Source organism: Nothobranchius furzeri, chromosome 10, assembly GCF_043380555.1.
Source record: "Nothobranchius furzeri strain GRZ-AD chromosome 10, NfurGRZ-RIMD1, whole genome shotgun sequence".
Taxonomy (NCBI): Eukaryota; Metazoa; Chordata; class Actinopteri; order Cyprinodontiformes; family Nothobranchiidae; genus Nothobranchius; species Nothobranchius furzeri.
In genome coordinates, this window is record NC_091750.1 from 37416120 (window position 1) to 37435509 (window position 19390).

Below are 19390 nucleotides of genomic sequence, written 5' to 3' on the forward strand. Positions count from 1 at the left end.
CTTTGTGCAGGGGTGGCACCAATGGTTATGCTTTTTTTGTTTTACCCCCAAGCCTTTTGTGGACAATGAAAAGCCTATTTAAATGTGAATTAGTGTGGTGGCACCTGGGGTGGCCAATCAGATTCCAAGGGTGGCATGTGCTACCCCAGGCCACTCCCTGGACACGCCCCTGGTGTGTTCGTAGACATGGAAAATAAGGTTTAGTGAAACCACGTGATCATATAACCGCTGTGTGATGAATCGGAGCAACAAGTCCTGCAGCCATAAATGTGCAAACATGCAGAACTCAAGGTTGGTTACAGGATTATTTACAACAGTCCAACGGTGCTTCTGTTGGGGACAACTTAGAATAAAAACACGTAAAAATGGCTCCAAATATTCAACTTCCCAGAAAACATCTATTAAACCTTTACTCAGATCATTATGGTGCCAGTTTTAGGATAAATATTTCACAGTTGTAAGGTTTGGCAGTGGTGCAACACCAGAGGTAAAAGCCGACTGTGTTTATCAGAGGCTCTGCTGTGAGCTAGTTAGCTTACAGGAAGCATGGGGGCGAAGGAAACGGAGACTCCAGACAAACCAGAATCCACTCATCGCTGATAAAACCCTAAAATCATCCGTTTAGCGTCCCTTTAGACCCAGTTTTCATCACAGTTTCAAAAAAGTATAAAAAAAAACATAATCCAATCAGAAACGTTTGACTAGTGAAACAGCAGGTACGTTTTTTATAAATTTAACATTGAAACAGCTTTCATTCTAACAGCGAAGCTACTTAGTTTTGGGTGTTTTTGGTTGTAAGTCCTTGATTTACCCGAGTTACCAGATTCTGTCAGAAAAGTCTACAAGTCTTCATTTAGCAGAGGAGAAAGGAAACTCTGTGGTTTCTGTATTTTACTGAGGTTCAACACTGAAAACAGCTGATCTGGAGTCAGAGACGCGAGTAAAAGGATGAAAGTAAAATATTAGGCCAAACTGCTGATTATTTATTTCTTAAAAAACATTAAGTGTCACATAAGTTTATTGGGCTGAATTAGAAGTCACGAAACAAAAATCTGATTTAGCATCACATTTAGGAATTAGATCTAAAACTTGGGAGAGCGTTTGGGATTGGTGTGAAGTTTGTTTTCATAGTGAGACTTCTGATGTTTGGGAGTGGATTCCTGTAGGAATGTTTTAATAATGTGAGCTAACTCAGTATGAAGAAACAGAGATCAGCTGGGACTGAACAGAAAAGCTAACCGCTAGTCACTAAAGGACTAGTTAACTCTTTGACCTGCTGGTCAGTCACTGGACAGAGAACATTTTAGTTCCTTTATCTTATTAAAGAGCAAGCCACCCCCTACCAGAGTATTACCGTAATTTCCGGACTACAGAGCACACCTCAATATAAGCCGCACCGGGCTAAAAGCCGCAGATATCTACTGAATAGAAAACGTAGTTTAACTGAACGTAGCTGAACTGATCAGTATCAAACAAAACAGAAAAGTTATTGATTAGTTGATTCATCGTCCTCCTGCGCACTGAAACCACTGAAGTCATCATCTTCTTCAGTGTCGGAGTTGAACAGCCTCAGAAGAGCTTCGTCACACACCTTTTCTGTGGCGATGTCGGTGTCGCTCTCCGTGTTGCTGTCATCATCCCGGGGTGAAGCTGGGAAAACAAGCAGCGCCGTTTTACTGTGAAAAAAATCCTCCTGGGCGCTTTCCGTAGCACTCCTTTAACCATTCCTTTATTAGACTTTCCAGCATCCATCCTTTCTGGTTGACTAAAGCCGCACCTCATTATAAGCCGCATGGTTCAAAGCGTGGGAAAAAGTAGCTTCTTAAGCCTGGTTCATGCTTCTCCGTCAGCTCCGCAAGGGACAGACACGCACGGATTGACGGAAGCGTTTTGCTCTTTTACTTCTCCGTCTCCTGGGGAGCGTTGCAAAGCAATTCCCCGGCAGGACACCAGAGGGCGTAGCGCTGTTCTGTGGTATCCTGTCATGTACCGGTCCAAGATAGTGTGTTTATATTTTTTGTATATAAGAGACTTAACACAGACAGTTTGTCTCTCATTCTCCTCCACCTCTTCATGCGCTCGCCACCTCTAAACCCACGTTTCCTGTCGTTTCCTTCCACAAATAAAACGCTTGCTGCACATCTTTTCACTCCTCCAGTCACGGGGGAATTAAACGTTCATGTTTTTAGTTTTTTCGCGAGGTATTCTTCAAGCTTCTCCGTGTCTGCTGCTAGTTATCCTCGGCTCTCTTTATGTTTTTGAGAGCGCAATGGCGGCGGTGTAGACGACAGCGGCGTCCTGACCAATCACAAGCTTGCGTTGTCCGCCTCGACTGACGGATGTTTAGAAAAGAGAGCTTGACTCCATCCGTCCTTGCGGAGCTCTCCGGCAGGCCCGCAAGGACGCTGCGTGTCTCCGCACTGACGCAGACGGAGAAGCATGAATCAGGCTTTATAGTCCAGAAAATACGGTACTCAACTCCCACTTCCTGTTTGAAAAATGCAACAAATGCTGTTGCCTAGCAGACCAAGAGGGCGGAGCCGCTAACAAATACACACACGCACAGGCTCACAACGACATCGTGACATCATATGGTACCAGCTAACATTCTAGGGTACCTCTTAAGCCTGATTTATGCTTCTCCGTCTGCGTCAGTGCGGCGATACGCAACGCCATTATCCGTCCTTGCGTAGGGATCCGGCAGGCACGCAAGTACGTACGGAGTCGAGCCCACTTTTTTAAACATCCGTCGAACGAGATGGATTACGCAAGCTTGTGATTGGTCAGGATGCCGCTGTTGTTTACAGCACCGCCATTGCAAAGAGAGCCGAGGATAACTAGCGGCAGACACGGAGAAGCTTGAAGAATACCTCGTGAAAAAACTCTAAAAACATGAACGTTTCATTCTCCCGTGACTGGAGGAGTGAAAAAATGTGCAGCAAGCGTTTTATTTGTGGACGGAAATGACAGGAAACGTGGGTTTAGAGGTGGGGAGCACATGAAGAAGTGGGAGAATGAGAGACAAACATGTCCGTGTTAAAAGTATCTTATATACACAAAAAACACAATATAAACACACCATCTTGGACCGATACATGACAGGATACCACAGAACTCAATTTCCATTGAGTTCTGTGGTATCAATTTCCCTCTGGGATTAATAAAGTATTTTTGAATTTGAATTGAATTGAATTGAACAGCGCTACGCCCTCTGTTGTCCTGCCGGGCAATTGCTTTGCAACACTCCCCAGGAGACGGAGAAGTATGAAAGCAAAACGCTTCTGTCAATCCGTGCGTGTCTGTCCCTTGCGGAGCTGACGGAGAAGCATAAACCAGGCTTTAGCCAATAGCGATGGCAGATTTAAACTCAAATGCAGTGCAGAGTTTTTACCTGACAACGGCACAACACTGACAGTTTTAGGCAGAAAATTAACTAAAATGCACTAAAGTGCAAATCTATTGACTACACGTGTCTGCAGCACGATTAGACACACATTTATATAGTTTATCAGAAAAAAAAAAGTTGATCTGGGGGTGACTTGCTCTTTAAATCAATGAGCTCTGCTTAAAAAAGGAAAACTATGAAAGTGTTTAACGTCATCACCTTAGTGTTAATAATGGTTTCATAACCTATACTAAACCGTTACTACCCCACGTCTGTTTCCCCAAACTCATGTCAGATGTTACTCTGAAGCTTTTCCACCTCAAAGGGTGCGAGCGGTTACATTAACGTCATCACACAGTAAATCGGTGACGCAGGAACATGACGCAGACGTGGAAGCCTCCTTGTGGTTGGCTGCAGTATAAGGTTAAAGCCCCGCCCCCTGAATGGGACTACGGTTTTCTTGTGTTCAGCCATTCATTTTGATTTCAGCTGTGATCACTGCTTTGATGCAGGGGAGTATTTTAGATCTGGAGCTCCTTTAATCGGGATGGTTTGGCGTGGCTTTTCTACAGCCGACGTCGACGGGAACGCTTCATTTCTGGGTCGGTAAAAAGGTCGCATCTTATGTTTGGAATCAGTCGGGTTCTTCTGCTTCGTTCTTTTATATCAGTTGTGCTAAATAATAAATTTAGCATCCTGTTTACCAAACAAAGTGCTTCCATAACATGCTGCTGGTCAGACATGCAAAAAGGGGTAGGAAGTGGTTTTGGTTCTACTGGACCTCCCCGCTTGGCCCTCAGCGCCTCCTCTGCTCAGCTGATGGTGATCGACATAATAAAGCATAAATCTGTACAGAATATTTACACCACTGGGCTCCTAAATGGCACTGAGCGGGTCGATGTGAAGGTTTGCTCACATAAAGACGATACAATCAACAAGCTCAAGTACAGGTTAGAATACAAATGTAGCGTCAGCACTATGGAGGAAGGAGGACCACTTCAATAATCAGAGCGGGAACAAGCGTCAGAGACTTTTGGCTTCCTGATGCCGCTTTTCTCCCAACAGGAGCTTTAAAAAAAAAGGTCCACACAGCTGGAACAGTGTCATCAGTACATTCAGTCATATCTTCATAGTACACTACAATAAATGTGCGTTTTATAAAGTCGGACACACAGCGGCTGTAAAGCTGAGTGCACGGCGCTCTAGGACGTCTCAAAGATTTATACAGGTTGACTCCTCCCTCCACCGGCTCCTCCCTTATAAAACTGGTGGCTCGTTAGTAAGAAATGAAAGAGTTTGCTTGTTCTCTGCCTCTCAGCGAGGCGAAGCTTATTCAACACCAAGGAACTGATGTCTGATAATTTCCTCATGTGAGACGTGGTCACATGGTCCTACTTGTTCCCTTCGCCGTCTGTGGAGACAAAAAGAAATCCAGACTGAAATCAGAAGGTTGTGTTCAACGGGAGGCAGATTAACGAGTCCGGGTTTGTTTACGACGGGTCCGACGAGGTGGAGCGTTCAGAGGAACAATCCCTGGGAATCAAACATCTCAACATGTCATGTTGTACACGTGTCGCCCCGGGCTTCCGTAAAGGCAGTGGAAGGTGCTTCGTTAATAGTTTGACTGATAGAATATGAGTGTACACTCAATATGGCTGTTCACCTGTTTCCTAAAGGAAAACGTTGCATCTTTATCAAATGCTGAATTAAAAATGTGTACAATAAATCCTAAGGTGGACCTCAGAATCTCAGACCACTTCCTGGGAGTTGAAACCAGTGGTGGCGCCAGGGAGAGGGTGCTCGCTGCAGAACCACAAAGGCGGAGCTGCACCAGAGTCAGCCCCGCCCATTCACGCAAACTCAGCCTAGCCAACTGGCTTCTTCTTTTATTTTATCACAAACTAACCTGACCCGCATGCATTACGGCTGTTACTAGTTTACAAATGTTAATGCTATGTTCTATGCTCCAATGAAGCCAGATAAATATAACTTGCTACAAAGCCTGAATATATCCCGAAATGAAAAGGTTTCTTTTAGTAAATATCTGCCCACAGCCGCTCCAACAAAAGCGGTCTACGACAGCATAGAAGGATAACTTATGTCGTGTGGGCTCTGGTAGCCTGGTGGCATGATCATTGACCTTATGTTTTGCTTTCCCCTCTGCTGACGTTGGTTCAACTCTTGGTGGGGTCGGCACTCGGCAGCAATCTATTTAGCCAGCTGAAACATTTAATTTGTTTATATTTTAGTTGTAATGTTTATTTTCTGCAAAATATTTATGTCTCTAAAAGTTCTTTGAATTTGGTCGTTCCTAAACAACATTTTAGTTGAAACTCTGCTCACAAATGGACTCACACTGGCTAAATAAACGAATAAATAAAAAAAACAAACACATGAGTCATTATATTTTAAACGGTATACCAATAAATGGTTAAAAACATAGTACTGGCAAGTGTAGCTAGAAAGGAAGAAAAAGGTTTGCGCCGCTACCGGGAGGCGAACCTCCGCAAAACTACATGCCAATCTGACTCCACAACCACTTCACCGCTACATCTGATAACAAGCTAGTGGCGTCACATGTAATTGTGCCATTCTGTGTGTCTTTGTAGATGGGATGTATGGTTTTTCCGCCGGTGTCTCAGTAGAAGTCATTTCAGAAATAATTTGTCAGAAAATTCACAGAATATCCAGATTTGAGAACCAAGACCAGACCCGCTTTGGAGGAGACCAAACTGAAGCTGAGATGGGAGGACAATGAGTGAATGAGGCCAAAAATGGCTTTGGTGTGTTTCTTATGAGGAAATGACAATATAACACGGTAAAAAGTTCCAAAAGTTAGATTTTTAATTATATGGAACCTTTACAAAAACTGTTCAATTCACTTCTCAACTCCATCCTCAATCTAGCATTTTAGATGATATTAGCTAGAACACCCTAAATGGTTCCAGAATGCTATCAAGTCTGACAACTGGAAGGAATTGGACTGACTGATGGAATGGGCGGGGCTGACTCTGGTGCAGCTCCGCCTTTGTGGTTCTGCAGTGAACACTACTTGGCGCCAGGGGGCGCTATAGCTACCCCTGGATTAGTCATTGCACCCCCATAGCACCCCTAGATTTTTTTTTTTTACAATTTAATTTTAACGCATGGATGTGTTAATATTTAGCATACAAAACAAAAATAATCAGTAAATTATCATATAGATAGTAAAAACTTAAACCAAAACAGGAAATTGATGTTAACCTTTGACCTCATTTTCCACCTGTGAACGAGTGAAAGGTAGAGCTAGTGGTAAAACGGATCGGTTTTTGTTGCCCACATTTCCACGGGTTCAGTCAGGAACGATCGAATCTTTGGAAGTGATCTCAGACCCACAAAAACCTACGGATCTGGATGAAGAGTCAACCCTCAACCGCCGCAGCAGTCCAGGGTTTTGCCGCTGGAAATGCTAACGCTAACGTTAGCTAAACTTGCAACACTATAGACGGTTTTCTGTGTGGCTGTATGTGTTTATGACTTCATGGAAAAGTCAGCGATTGTTCATGTGTTTATGATGTATATTAATGATTGTTTCAGGTGTTGTTCAGGTGTTGAGCACGCATGTGTATCTGCTAGTGTTGAAGGTGTTTTAGAGAACAATAGGTACGCATGACCACTTCCTTCATAGCACCCTCAATAAAAAGACTAGCTCCTTCATAGCACCTGCAGAAAAACATTTCTGGAGCCGCCACTGGTTGAAACCTACCTGCTGACGGGTGTCTTGACACCTGCTGACTGGAGACCAGCGACCTGGAGCTCAGACCTTCAGGACAGAGACCCAGAGTCACAAATCTGTTAAAACCCAGAAAGAGTCTAAAATTCCTGCTTTAATCCCAAAGAAACAACCAGAAGACAGATCCCTTCTCCTCCAGAGTTAACGGAATAACTTTAGTTGGATTATATCACACTGATGTCGATTACCATGAGAGAAAAGCTGATTATCAGGGTCATGTTAGTAAACCAGCAGGGTCCCACAGGTCTGCAGAAGAACGTCGGTACCTTGGTAGATGTCGTACTGTCCGGACATCAGGTTGTAGCTCACGCCCAGGTGTGTGTGGTGGTGTGTGTGGAGGTGTCGGGCGAACGACACGTGGTTCCTCTCTCGCTCGAGCTCTCGTTCTCCTTCGGGGGAACCTTTCTCACCAGGCTGCTCACAACCAACAAAGATTTTTATTAATGTACAAACCGAGCCAATCCAGCTAATTTAATAACACAAAAATATTCTGAAAAACAAAATATCTGAATATTTCCATCGTTATGTTTTTTATATCAGGAAATGATGACATCACCAGGTTCTTACAGCTCCTACAATACGATCAAATTACCTCAAACTAAATAAATATTAAAAATCTGGCAAAGGAAATTAGAGCTCTTCCTCATTCTGGCCAGCAGTTTGGCTCCTCCCCCTGTCGCTGATCTGACTTTGGCTCCTCCTCCTGTAACTGATCACTAGCTTAGCTCTTCTTCATACAGCTCACCAGCTTCTCACCCGAACACGCATTTCTTTTCCTTTTGTGCTAAAGTCATGTTGCTAGCAAAGCTAAGCTGAAATGTGCGACTCGGGTTTAGCTGATGGTCCAATCGAACCTCCTTCAGCAGCAGAAACTCTCAGTGATCACGTTCTCACCATGCTTCTGGAGTTCTGGCTCCCGTTTCTTCTCTGTTTTATCATTTAGTTTCTGCTCAGCTTGACTCTGACTGGATCACAGTTCTGTTTTCTGACACGGTTTGATTTGGTCCACGTTCGTGTTCATACAGGAGCTCTGACGACCAGCTGTGAGGATAAAACTGTTTTTTCTAGGAATGCAACGATACCCCCTTTTTTCCAAACCGATAGTTGGATCCGAGTACTAGGCGATACCGATTACCGATACTTAGGGATGGGTACCTTTGAATCGATTCGGTCCTAATTCCCGGTACCTAGGAATCGATACCGGTACTTAACGGTACCAATTTTCGATACTTTTGAGTGTTTAATATTTAAATTCTCTTTTATAATTAAATATATATATATATATATTTTTCTCAATATATAACAATATTTGATAAATATCACGATAAATAACATACAACTGTTTGTATTTTAACATCGTCCTTGTAGTTTTATAAGCTGATAATTAAACTGAAGCAAACATCTTTACTGTGAACTAAATTTACTGTGTATCTTCATTCCTTTTGACGTCTTTTTTCATTTGATTTTTCCTACTGGGAAGTTAGAATTTCCGAGGAGAAAGCGAACGCACCATTGGCTGATAACAATGGTGGCAATGGAAGCTAACATATCAAGCTAACGTTATCTTAAACAGTTTATTTAGCTGCTGGAGCAGATTAAAACGATGATGCCTCACACTTAGATCGTTGTCACTGGTTTCATCTTCACCCAATCACCCGTCGCATTTAGTAAAGTGAAGCCAAACTTTAGAGCGCGTTCATGTTCTTCTAGTCGGAAATTCGGAGTTCCGAGGAGAAAGCGAACCATTAGCGGAACGGAAGCTAACATATCAAGCTAACGTTTTCTTAAACATTTGATTTACCTACCGGAGCAGATTAAGATGAGGATGTCTCACTTAGATCGTTGTCGCTGGTTTCATCATCACCCAGTTACCCATCACATTTAGTGAAGTGGACCCAAGCTTTAGCGTGCGTTCTTTCTACCATGCTGCTCTGTTTACAACTGGCTCGCAGCGACCGACGACGTAACGCTCTTGCGCATGCGCAGCCGTCTAGGCAAGTTCTCGTTATGAAGGACGGGTACCGAAACGAGGCACCGTTTCAAATGATGTGAATCGGTGCTCAGTCGGTACTATGGAATTCGGTCGGTACCTTAAAAAGTACCGAATTCGGTACCCATCGCTACCTATACTACTACTGCACAAAAAAGTGCTATGATTTGGAATACAGACTTTATTTTCTTCTCTGCTTTCAACAGGAAAAGACTGTGAGGTAGATAAAAAGATAAGTATATGAATAGAAATCGTCACAAAACTAAAATATTAGGTGAACAGAAATGACAAGTTACAGTGAAGTCATTTTCAAGCAACTGCAATGGTATTGGTTCCTGAATCGGTTAACTTTTACCAATACCGATACTGGAATCTGTATCGGCATCCCTAGTTTTTTCTATATTTGGCATTTTGGTATCTCTGTATAGAAGTTATCCACCACCAATCAGATCGTTGGAATACAAACATAAATAAAAGTGTAATGATTTGGGATGAGTATCACCTGGTTACTTAACCCGTTAACCAGCAGGTGTGGATCTTTTAGCTAATTGAAAATAACCCAATAACTAAAATGCATTTTAAAAATGGTAATGTTTGAATTAAAAGTAAAATCTTATTCAGTTTCATATAACCTTAATGTTAATATAATTATTGTGATTTATTATTTAAATTCTACATCTCATTGCCCAAAAATGAACGTTTCCTGTTGTGGAGGTCAAAGGTCAGAAGAAAATCTACCTAGATGATCAAACATCTGCAGCTTTTTCTATCTGATGATTAAACTTCCTTCTGTTTCTCTTTAGACTGGTGGCGTTTATCTGCGAGACATCGGGTCTCTCAGCTGTGGGTGCGTGTGGGGGAGAACCGAGCGCTCGCTCACAGCGGGGGATTTCCCGTGGAACTGATAGCTCGGCTGCTGCAGCAGCTCTACACTGGAGGACGACGATTCGCCGATCAGCTTCCCACTCACTGCCTCTCCTCTACCGCCTGGAGATGCCTCCGACTCCTCCCGTCCCGCCGTCTTCCCGTACAGAGGATAGTGGAAACCTGGAGAGAACCAGACACGTGGGAATTTAATCTGAAACGCTGGCTTCAGCAGTGGTCTACTACCTGAGGCTCTGGAGCCACACGTGGCCCCCTCCTCCTCTTAAAGCGGCTTCTTAGACAAAAAAATTAAACAATCAGAGGGATGTTTCTATTTACTGAATCTTGTATCAAATGAAGCCATTTTACAGAATAAAAACTGTCAGAATTAAATCTGAAGACAGTCGTGTTCCAGAGCAGAACGGGGTTCCCTGGAACTAAACTAGCAGAAAACAGATGGGTGCTTTTTATTCATGCTTGGAGTGTTTATAGAGGCAGGAGAGGCCCTCATGTCGGCAAAAAGATCCAAAACACGAGATTTCCATAATATGTCCCCTTTAAAGGGACTTTACGGAGTTTTGAATTCTTATGCTCGCGATTGCCCCCCTCAGGCCAAAAACGTAATGGCAGCTTCAATAATAGGCTTGTGCACGAGGTGCGCATGCTGTACGTGCACACTCCTTAACGAAAATAACAGCTGAGACAGTCCCGTGTGTATGTGTGTGTGTGTGTGTGTGTGTGTGTGTGTGTGTGTGTGTGTGTGGCCCAGAGGACAGAGGACAGGAGAACGCGCAGCTAATTAATTAAATAATGTGGTTCTGTACCTTTCTCTTCAGCACAGCCGACAAAGGTTCATGATGGGTCAGTCCTCCTGCATGCTCAGATCATTCCCTTCCCTTGCTTGAAAAATTGTTCCAAAATGAAAGTTGAACCCACATCTTTTTAATCTGTGAATTCAATGCCGTTCGACGAGTCTCAAATAAAAATTTGGGCAACTTACTGTAAAAAACAATTTACCATTAATGTAAAAAAGAAACACTAAATAAACTACGTTCACATCCAGAATCGAACCTGAGTCTTCTGCATGAGAGACAGACATCTTACTAGGTGAGCTAAAGCACCAGTGACGTCTTTGTATCTGTAACATTTATATCCTTGATGACAGCTGAAACAACGTTCAAAGAACGGTTCGGAGCGAAAATGGCTATTTTGTTGCTAATTTGCAGGAAATATCTAGAAGAAAGTTCTACAGAAAGTAGCTAAGGGTCCTCAGAAATGTAGCTAGCTTTGTCACTAGGCGTTAGGAACAGCGACAAAGTGGCACTGCCTCTCTCTCTGCTGCTAAAGCTACGGATAGCAAATGCTACAGGCTATGCCTGAGCGTGAACGCGCATGAAGCAGCCTGCTCGACCCGAGCATCTCTCTTTTTCTGTGATTTTACAGAAAAACAGGCAATCACAGTAAAAATGCCAGGGCTCATTCTACAGGACCAGGGCATTGCAGGAGAATGTATGAAGAATACATTTATTATTTCTATACATGTTTTGGCTGTCAAACTTCCATAATGCCCCTTTAAAGTCTAGCATCGCCCCCTGCTGGTCATAAAATCAAATGCAGGTTGAGAAACGGTAAGAAAATCTCTAATTAGCAGGATTTGTGTTCATTTCACCAACATCCATAATGGCTGAAGACTCTTACCTGGGTAGTTGTGGACCAGGGTCGGGGACACTCCTCTGTAGGCGCCCCCGCCGCTCTCACACATGGCTAGGTATGGGGGGTAGGAGGAGTGCTGGTACTGGATGTACGGCTGCTGAGGGGTCATGGGAGGAGACACTGCCGCCCGGGCGCTTTGCGATTCCTCCGACAGCCCTTCCATTGGTTCCTGGTGCTGATCCTCCAGCTGGTCTGAGTCCTCTGTGTCGATGGCGGGTGGGGGATCATGGATTCCGTAAGCTCTGGCTTTTTTAGCATCTACGCCTGAGGTCATCTTGGCCCCAGCAGGCTCTGTGGTGGCTCCCCACTCTTTCCCACTGTCTGCCTCCCCCTCCTCGACACTCTCCCCGTGTTGACTCTGTAGCTCTGAGTATTTGCTGTGAGCCAGGCGGTGGGCCCAGGCGGGGACGTCTGAGGGCTAGATTGATGGGGACAAGTGTTGGTGCTAGTTCAGTGTTTCCCCTATAGGTCTTTAACAGTGGTGGGTGGGAGCCATTTTGGGGTCAGTTCAACTCTGGTCCAGGTCTCAGTCAGCTGCCGGGGTAAAACTCTACACCTTTTATCTAAACATTAACAAATTGTCTCTTTAGGGAAAAAAAAGGATAATTTATGACTTTCATCTGAACATTCATTAGTTCTTTTTGAAGCGGTGGGGGCTTTCTCTCTGCCGGGGCCCACCGCTGCTGAACGACTATAGAGGAAACACTGTCAACAGAGCCAAAGAAAGGCCGTCTATCACTGGCTCTGGGTGAGATGTAGATGGAGAATGACGACGTTTCAACAGCAGGCGGCCATTCAGCGGTGAGATGTGAGGTAAGCGGCGTCCCTCTCAATGACAAAGACACGTCTCACATACGATCAAGTGCACAGTTTAGAGCAATTTGGAGGAAAAAACAACAACCTCTCAGACACGGCTTTCATTCCATGTTTTCTATTCAAGATGGCGGCTGGCCTTACTGTGAGATGGTAAAAATCTGTACAAGCCTTTCTGCTCGTGTCAAAAACACGTTTGTTCTGTTACGGCTGAAGTTGTAAAAGCACATTTCCTCCAGTTATTCTCGCTCTAAACATTGGGAACACTGGACAGAAGTCAGGAGAGCTAGAGCAGCACAGAAGCCACATGGTCCTTGACATTAGCGCCAACAACGTGTGGTTAATCTCAGGAAAGCACACCAACAACACCATCAGCGGCGGCGGCGGTTATAAACAGAGGGAGAAACTTACACTGGAAAAGGAAACATTTGAGTCCAGATCTGTCTGACTGACTGGATTGTGGAGTGATGAAGAGGAGGAGGAGGAGGGTGACTTGATGTCATCACAGTCTTTCATTGGGACCTGGTGCTGGTCCGCCATTCCACTGTGCACCACCTTTACGCCCAGGCTCTGCCCCCTTTCTCCCCTTTCACTCATCTCCACATAGGACAGCACGGGTTTGGAGCAGCAACCTTTAGCACCATCTGGACCTTTACCTAGCATGGGTCCACCGGGGGAAACCCCAACCACCTCGCCGTCTCTCACCCCCTGTCCTCTCTGCTTATGTGTCTGGTCGCAGCATTTGGAGGCCATTAACAGTTTCTGGTCCATGTACATTCCTCTGGAGTACTGGCCGTAGTACAGAGACTGGGCCAAAGCCGTCTGGGTCTGACTCATAGCCAGCTGGAGCTGGGACTGGGGCGGCCCGTCACCTTTCTTGGAATCAGAGAAGTCGTCCTCCTCCTTCAGTTCCTCTGTCCTGTCCTTCCCCTTGCAGTCATGAGTGGAACTTTTGTAGAAAGCAACGCCGCTGGTGTTCTGCCTCTCGGACTGCATGTAGCCTTGCAGGTAGTAGGGATCGTAGCCGTGGTAGTATGGGGACTGGGGCTCTTTTGATGACTGGGTCGAAACTGTAGGGGGGGGTTTACCGACGTTACCATGGCTGCTGTTGGAGCTCACCTCAGAGGAAGACGAAGAGCCCGACTTAGACCTGACCCCATCTGAGCGACATTCGGACGAGCCACCATCTTCTCCGGCATCTGAGATGTCCGAGTAGGCGGGACTGTTGTTCTTGCTGCTGCTGTCTGCTGCGGCCAGACAACTGCCACTAGAGTCCAGTCTGGATGAACCACCGATAGATGGACTAGGGGCATTGTCAGTGAAAGTGTAGACCTTATCAGCCTCTGCACGTATACTGGCCATCCTGCTCTCCTGGCTTTCTGTGAATCCATTAGTTACATCCTGCTTACTAAGATGCTCCTTCAGAAGGCTTCCAGAGATTTCCTTGACACTGATTTTAGGTCCAGCACCCCCATCCTCCATTTTGATTCCACTACTGTCACCATTGGGTGTCCTGTTTGGTGCATCTTTGCTATGTTTGTCTTTCAGCCTCCGTTTTTCTTTTTTCCTGGTCTCTTTGCAAGTAACCATAGTGGCTTTGACGAGACTCGGTTCCACAATGATGCTAAGCTTTGGTTTGATGGGTTTCAGGGGAAGGTTTTTACTGGTGAGGCCTCCTGATGCCGTGGGAGAAGGCTGTGGGGTGACAGCATCAGCCGTGCAGGTCGAGTACGTTGTGTTGGGGATGGCGAGGAGCTTTGGTGGAGCGGGAGCTGGAGCGATTGGCCGGTTGGTTCTGGACTTGGACAGCTTGTCGACCTTCCCGTTGGCCTTCTTGCCCTTATCACATGGCCCTCCCTTCTTTTCAATCAATCCTTCAGCTTCCAGTTTGGGCATCTCTACAAAGGAGCTCCTGTCTGGGACCATGCAGTTCTCTAAAACCACAGTCATGTTGGAGATGATGGGTAAGTTGCTGAGGTCATCAATCAGACCATCTTTCAGGAGTGAGGTTCTTCTGGTTTTGGAGTTGGCCGAAGGGCTGTGGTCGGTGCTGAGGAGTAATCGTCTGTTCTTCGGTGACCCCACCGTGGTCACCTTATAGAGAGGAGCAGCTTTCTTAGTGGAGCTGTTGGCGTTTGTGCTGTTTTCCGGGAGCTCATAAGTCATGTTGTTGATGGCGTCCTCGCAGTCTGAAAGTCGGTCTTCACTCTCCCCATCCTTCACAGGTCCAAGATCAGGTTTCCTTTGCTCCTCAGCCTCCAGGTGTGCGTGCGTCTGGTGGTAGCGCAGGCCGTTGATGTGCTTGTAGCGTTTAGTGCAGTTTGGGTGAGGGCAGTCGATGAGGATGGGCGGGGGAGGAGAAGAGGCGCAACCTCCTCCTGGATCCATGAAGGAGGGGTCAGACTTGCCTAGTGGTGTTGACGGAGCGCTTCTGGACTTTGCTCGGATCCTCTTCCCGTTCCCATTCTTAATGTCGTCTGAGGAGACGAGACTGAGGTCCAGGTCGGCGGGCGGTTTGTTCTTCCTCTTCCCAGAGGACAGCGAGGAGGTGCTACTGGCACTTTTCACCTCATCTACCGTGAAGAAAGAAGGAGGTGCTCTGCAGCTGCTGTTTAGGTTCAGGCTGCCTCTCCTCCCCTTGCTGTGGATGGATGTGGGAGTTCCTGCCACTCCACCTCCACGGCTCCGGTGATGGGTGAAACCCCTGACTTTGGCTGTTGAAGACGGTTCAATGCAGGGCCGCTCAGCCATGGCCATTCGCATCCGCTTCCCCCGCCCACGGCCACCAGGTAACTCGGGATCACTGCAAGGTGACTCACAAAACCTGGAAAGACAAAAAAAACCACTGGTCTTAAAAGATGATACTCGTTATTGACACCAAGCTTTTAAATATATTGTAGTGGCACATGTTCAGTTTAGGTTTGCAGTTTAGAAACTACAAGGACCCACTCATCACACAGTTTATAAAACTACAAGGACCCACCATCACACAGTTTATAAACTACAAGGACCCACCATCACACAGTTTATAAACTACAAGGACCCACTCATCACACAGTTTATAAAATTACAAGGACCCACCATCACACAGTTTATAAACTACAAGGACCCACCATCACACAGTTTATAAACTACAAGGACCCACCATCACACAGTTTATAAACTACAAGGACCCACCATCACACAGTTTATAAACTACAAGGACCCACTCATCACACAGTTTATAAAACTACAAGGACCCACCATCACACAGTTTATAAACTACAAGGACCCACCATCACACAGTTTATAAACTACAAGGACCCACTCATCACACAGTTTATAAAATTACAAGGACCCACCATCACACAGTTTATAAACTACAAGGACCCACTCATCACACAGTTTAAAAAATTACAAGGACCCACCATCACAGTTTATAAAATACAAGGACCCACCATCACACAGTTTATAAACTACAAGGACCCACCATCACACAGTTTATAAACTACAAGAACCCACCATCACACAGTTTATAAAATACAAGGACCCACCATCACACAGTTTATAAACTACAAGGACCCACTCATCACACAGTTTATAAAATTACAAGGACCCACCATCACACAGTTTATAAACTACAAGGACCCACCATCACACAGTTTATAAACTACAAAGACCCACCATCACACAGTTTATAAACTACAAGGACCCACCATCACACAGTTTATAAACTACAAGGACCCACCATCACACAGTTTATAAACTACAAGGACCCACCATCACACAGTTTATAAACTACAAGGACCCACTCATCACACAGTTTATAAAATTACAAGGACCCACCATCACACAGTTTATAAACTACAAGGACCCACTCATCACACAGTTTATAAAATACAAGGACCCACCATCACACAGTTTATAAACTACAAGGACCCACCATCACACAGTTTATAAACTACAAGAACCCACCATCACACTAGGGCTGCAACAAACGATTATTTGGATAATCGATTAATCGGATGGGGTCTCAACACGATTAATCGATTAATCGGATTACATGGAGAAATTTTTAAAAACTGCTAGGGAAACGTTATTTCTCTCCTTCCTTCACTTTATTTAACACAACATTATTAGAAAACAGTTCAATAGCAGAAAAACAACATGCCATCACCTAAATTGTCTTATAAGGTGTATAGAGAGAGACCCTAAGCTACATCTATCTGTGACCTAAAATGCTTGGTCCAAGTTAAACAGCTTAAGGGCAATTCTCATCTGTTTTGTTTGATCTCATCTGTTAACATTTATTTTAAATGTAATTAAACATAGGCTGTGAATTAATCAAAATTGATCACTATTTCCAAAACTGACTGAAAAAATACCAAATAAAACAAAAGTAAATGAATGCCATCCTCCTTGCAATGATGCCCTGGGCAACTGCCATAAAGTCACATCAAGAAACGCTGCTGATCATTCCAATGATCCCAAATAGACTCACATTAGGCCACATGAAAGCAACTGAACCCAAAAATATATTAACAAAAGTATATAACTGCACTCACACACAACACGCCTGCAGCAACAGTTAGGACTCCTCCCTCCCTTTTAAAAGCGTTTTTGCTTCTGAGGACATTGTGGTTGTAAAACCACATGCTAGTAGTCTGGCCCCGGTGTGATCAACCAGTTTCTGCGGGAATGTGACGGCGGAACCAGGGCCAGATTAACACTTTGTCGTACCCTGGGCAAAAATATTCAAGGGCTTCATCATCACGACCCAAGGATCACCTTAATATGGTCACATACAGAATATTTTACTGTAATATGCAGTAAATATACTCAATACTTGAATGCCTGACAACACGTAACCCGCCCAGAGTAACCTGTGACCCACCTCGTGTGGACTGACCAATGAGGAGAGGGTCTTAACTTGAGGCCCTGTCTTCATTGGTCAGTCTGCATGAGACTGACTCTCAACTGACATTCAGTCATAGGCAGCAAAGCGTCTCTGTGCAGCGCAAAAGCCCGGGTGGACAGTTTGTTTAATATAGGGTGACCATATTTCCATTTCCAAACAAGAGGACAGAGGATCTGTGCCTATGACGTCACACTATGGCAACGTCACACAAACCATGTTGGGACCCATTTTTTGTAAGAACTAAATTAATATCAGATTCTGCCAATTAAAGGGCTCTAAAACAATTCATATGTAAATATTTTGCATATTTAATGCAAAATCTAATTTTTCTGCTTTAGTACTGCAACAAGGTTTTATTAATAATAAATTATTATACCTTTTGTTTTACTACAGCATCGGTAAGCTTCCTGTGCACAGATTATTAAGGATGCTTGTTTCAGCTGTGAGATTAGACGATAGGATCAATGAAAAAATAAGTTGTCACACACTCCATGGAAACTTTCAGATAATCCACAAATAGTGGCTTTCAAATAGTTTTGTTACTTTTTGCAAGTTTTTAAAAGAAGCAGATGAGACAGCATGTCTGATAATTTAGTTCTTCATCTGATAATATTAGAACATGTCAGTAATGTCTGAGGGGCTTTTATAAACACTGTATAACTAACACTACTGGAAAGGGTATGGATTACACAGAGGCTTCTGGGGAGCCCAGTTATGTGGGGGGGGGGGGGGGGCATTTTGCCTTGGCCCCCAAAATGTCTTGAAACGGCCCTGGGTGTGTGACTGAGTTTTGAAGGTGATCTGAATTGTATCAGATGTATAAATATGACATGTGTATAACTTATTGTTTTTTACTGGTAAAAACGTGTCATTTGACTTTTCAACACTTTGTTTTGTTTTCTTGTTTTTATTAAACTATTTTCCTGTCCTGTCTGTCTCTCATCTTCCTGCATCTCCTCATAATTCTCCAGAAAATCTGTTGCCTGGATTCTTACCTTTTCACCTCATCAGTTACTTTTGAGCAGATCAAAGGGATCTCCTGACCGAAAAGCGCAGAGCGCGTTTTCGATGCTGCGTGAGGTGACATCACCACAGCACAGGTGATGAGCTCCGCAGTAGCGAGCTTCAGGCACAAATAAGACAGAAAATAGAGAACATGTGCGGACATGAACGATTGTGGGCTAATTATAGTTTTTTGGTTGCGCCACTTTGAGAATGGACCGTGCGCTGGAAGCAGCTGCCTGGATCGCTGCGCGACAATGCGGAACCGGTTCGCAGCAGCGCAAGTCTGCCGGCTCTCCCTCGTGCTGATCTGCCGGTACCGGCTCTCCCTCATGCTGATCTGTGGCTCTCCCTCGCGCTGATCTGCCGGCTCTCCCTCGCGCTGATCTGACTTGCTCTGGTCTGCGCGCAACGGCGGGCGGGAAGGGGGCGCTTTTGGAAGAGTTGTGCGACACAACGAATCGATGACGCAATTCGTTGCCAACGCTTTTAGTAATCGATTTTCATCGAATTTATCGATTCGTTGTTGCAGCCCTACATCACACAGTTTATAAAATACAAGGACCCACCATCATGCAGTTTATAAAATTACAAGGACCCACCATCACACAGTTTATAAACTACAAGGACCCACCATCATGCAGTTTATAAAATTACAAGGACCCACCATCACACAGTTTATAAACTACAAGGACCCACCATCACACAGTTTATAAAATTACAAGGACCCACCATCACACAGTTTATAAAATTACAAGGACCCACCATCACACAGTTTATAAAATTACAAGGACCCACCATCACACAGTTTATAAACTACAAGGACCCACCATCACAAAGTTTATAAACTACAAGGACCCACCATCACACAGTTTATAAAATTACAAGGACCCACCATCACACAGTTTATAAACTACAAGGACCCACCATCACACAGTTTACAAACTACAAGGA

The 19390-nt window shown here is 44.6% G+C and overlaps 1 protein-coding gene across 4 annotated transcripts in view; it reads right to left on the reverse strand.

The window, feature by feature from the left end:
• Positions 1–4633: 4633 nt before the first annotated feature.
• znf608 (zinc finger protein 608) overlaps positions 4634–19390 on the reverse strand; it is a 66989-nt gene continuing 52232 nt past the window's right edge. For 2 of the 4 annotated variants that reach the window (XM_054730378.2, XM_015960302.3), the window contains exons 4-9: positions 12949–15361; positions 11710–12142; positions 10028–10194; positions 7424–7571; positions 7131–7187; positions 4634–4796 (exon numbers count right to left, since the gene is read on the reverse strand). In XM_054730378.2, coding sequence (XP_054586353.2) covers positions 4777–4796; positions 7131–7187; positions 7424–7571; positions 10028–10194; positions 11710–12142; positions 12949–15361 — 3238 coding nt within the window. In that variant the 3' untranslated portion in view covers positions 4634–4776. Of the gene's footprint in view, positions 4797–7130; positions 7188–7423; positions 7572–9885; positions 10195–11709; positions 12143–12948; positions 15362–19390 lie in introns of those variants that run through there. The other 2 variants (XM_015960303.3, XR_008559003.2) reach the window with 2 other exon arrangements.